General features: G+C 35.8%; 1 protein-coding gene across 1 annotated transcript in view; it reads right to left on the bottom strand.

Annotated features, from left to right (window-relative positions):
- Positions 1-332: 332 nt before the first annotated feature.
- Positions 333-791, bottom strand: part of LOC118323923 (ribonuclease inhibitor-like) — a 4,341-nt gene continuing 3,882 nt past the window's right edge. The window contains exon 4 of the mRNA XM_035655996.1: positions 333-437. Coding sequence (XP_035511889.1) covers positions 348-437 — 90 coding nt within the window. The 3' untranslated portion in view covers positions 333-347. The remainder of the gene's footprint in view (positions 438-791) is intronic.

Genomic DNA, 791 nt, shown 5'->3' with positions numbered 1-791 from the left:
GAGAGGAAATAATGAACAAGAAGAGATATAATATTTGTCTTAAATGGTGAGTCTTGACTGTTGGCGATAAAGTATAAACACTCTTCATAGGATATGTTAAAAGGATATGTTAAAATCCTTACCTTTTTATTCTAAATATGTTGGAAACATAACAACAAATCATTCCTGAATCAGTATTAAACCTACATGCAATTATAAACCGCATGGTATGAAAACATAAAAAAGGTACTCCATCTGGGACAGAGTTGATATATTGTGCTGTACAATATGTGAATATCAATTTGAACAAAATACAGTGAAAGTTCAGATTTTCTGTGCTGTGGAATTTGAAATCTTGACATGAAAATTTAGAGATATAACATAAATGTGACTTGATCTGACCTGAGAGTTTCCAGTGTACAATGTGGACTCTCCAGTCCAGCAGACAGAAGCTTCAGTTCCTGCAATCCTGCAGGGTTGTTGTTACTCAGGTCCAGCTCTCTCAGACTACAAAGACTGGGAACTGAGAACTGAGGACAGAGCTTCACAGCTTCTCTCTGAGAGGTTACAGCCACTAAGTCTGGAGAGATGACAGTAAGGAAGCTGTTGATTTTTTTCTCCTATGAAAGATCACTGTGTATTTATTGATGAAGAAATCCTATTCAGTTATATATTTATATAGCACCAAAACATAATAAAAGTTATGTCAGGACATGTTTCATATAGAGCAGGTCTATACCATCCACAATTCCTATTTCCCAATTTCCTTCCAACTAGCTTAATACATCCCACTTACAGAGCTTTGTTGGAGG

The sequence above is a fragment of the Morone saxatilis genome, unplaced genomic scaffold (assembly GCF_004916995.1).
Source record: "Morone saxatilis isolate NCDOM2014 unplaced genomic scaffold, NCSU_SB_2.0 Contig15, whole genome shotgun sequence".
Classification (NCBI taxonomy): Eukaryota; Metazoa; Chordata; class Actinopteri; family Moronidae; genus Morone; species Morone saxatilis.
Note: the sequence above shows the minus strand (reverse complement) of the source record. Positions and strands in the feature narration are given on the sequence as shown.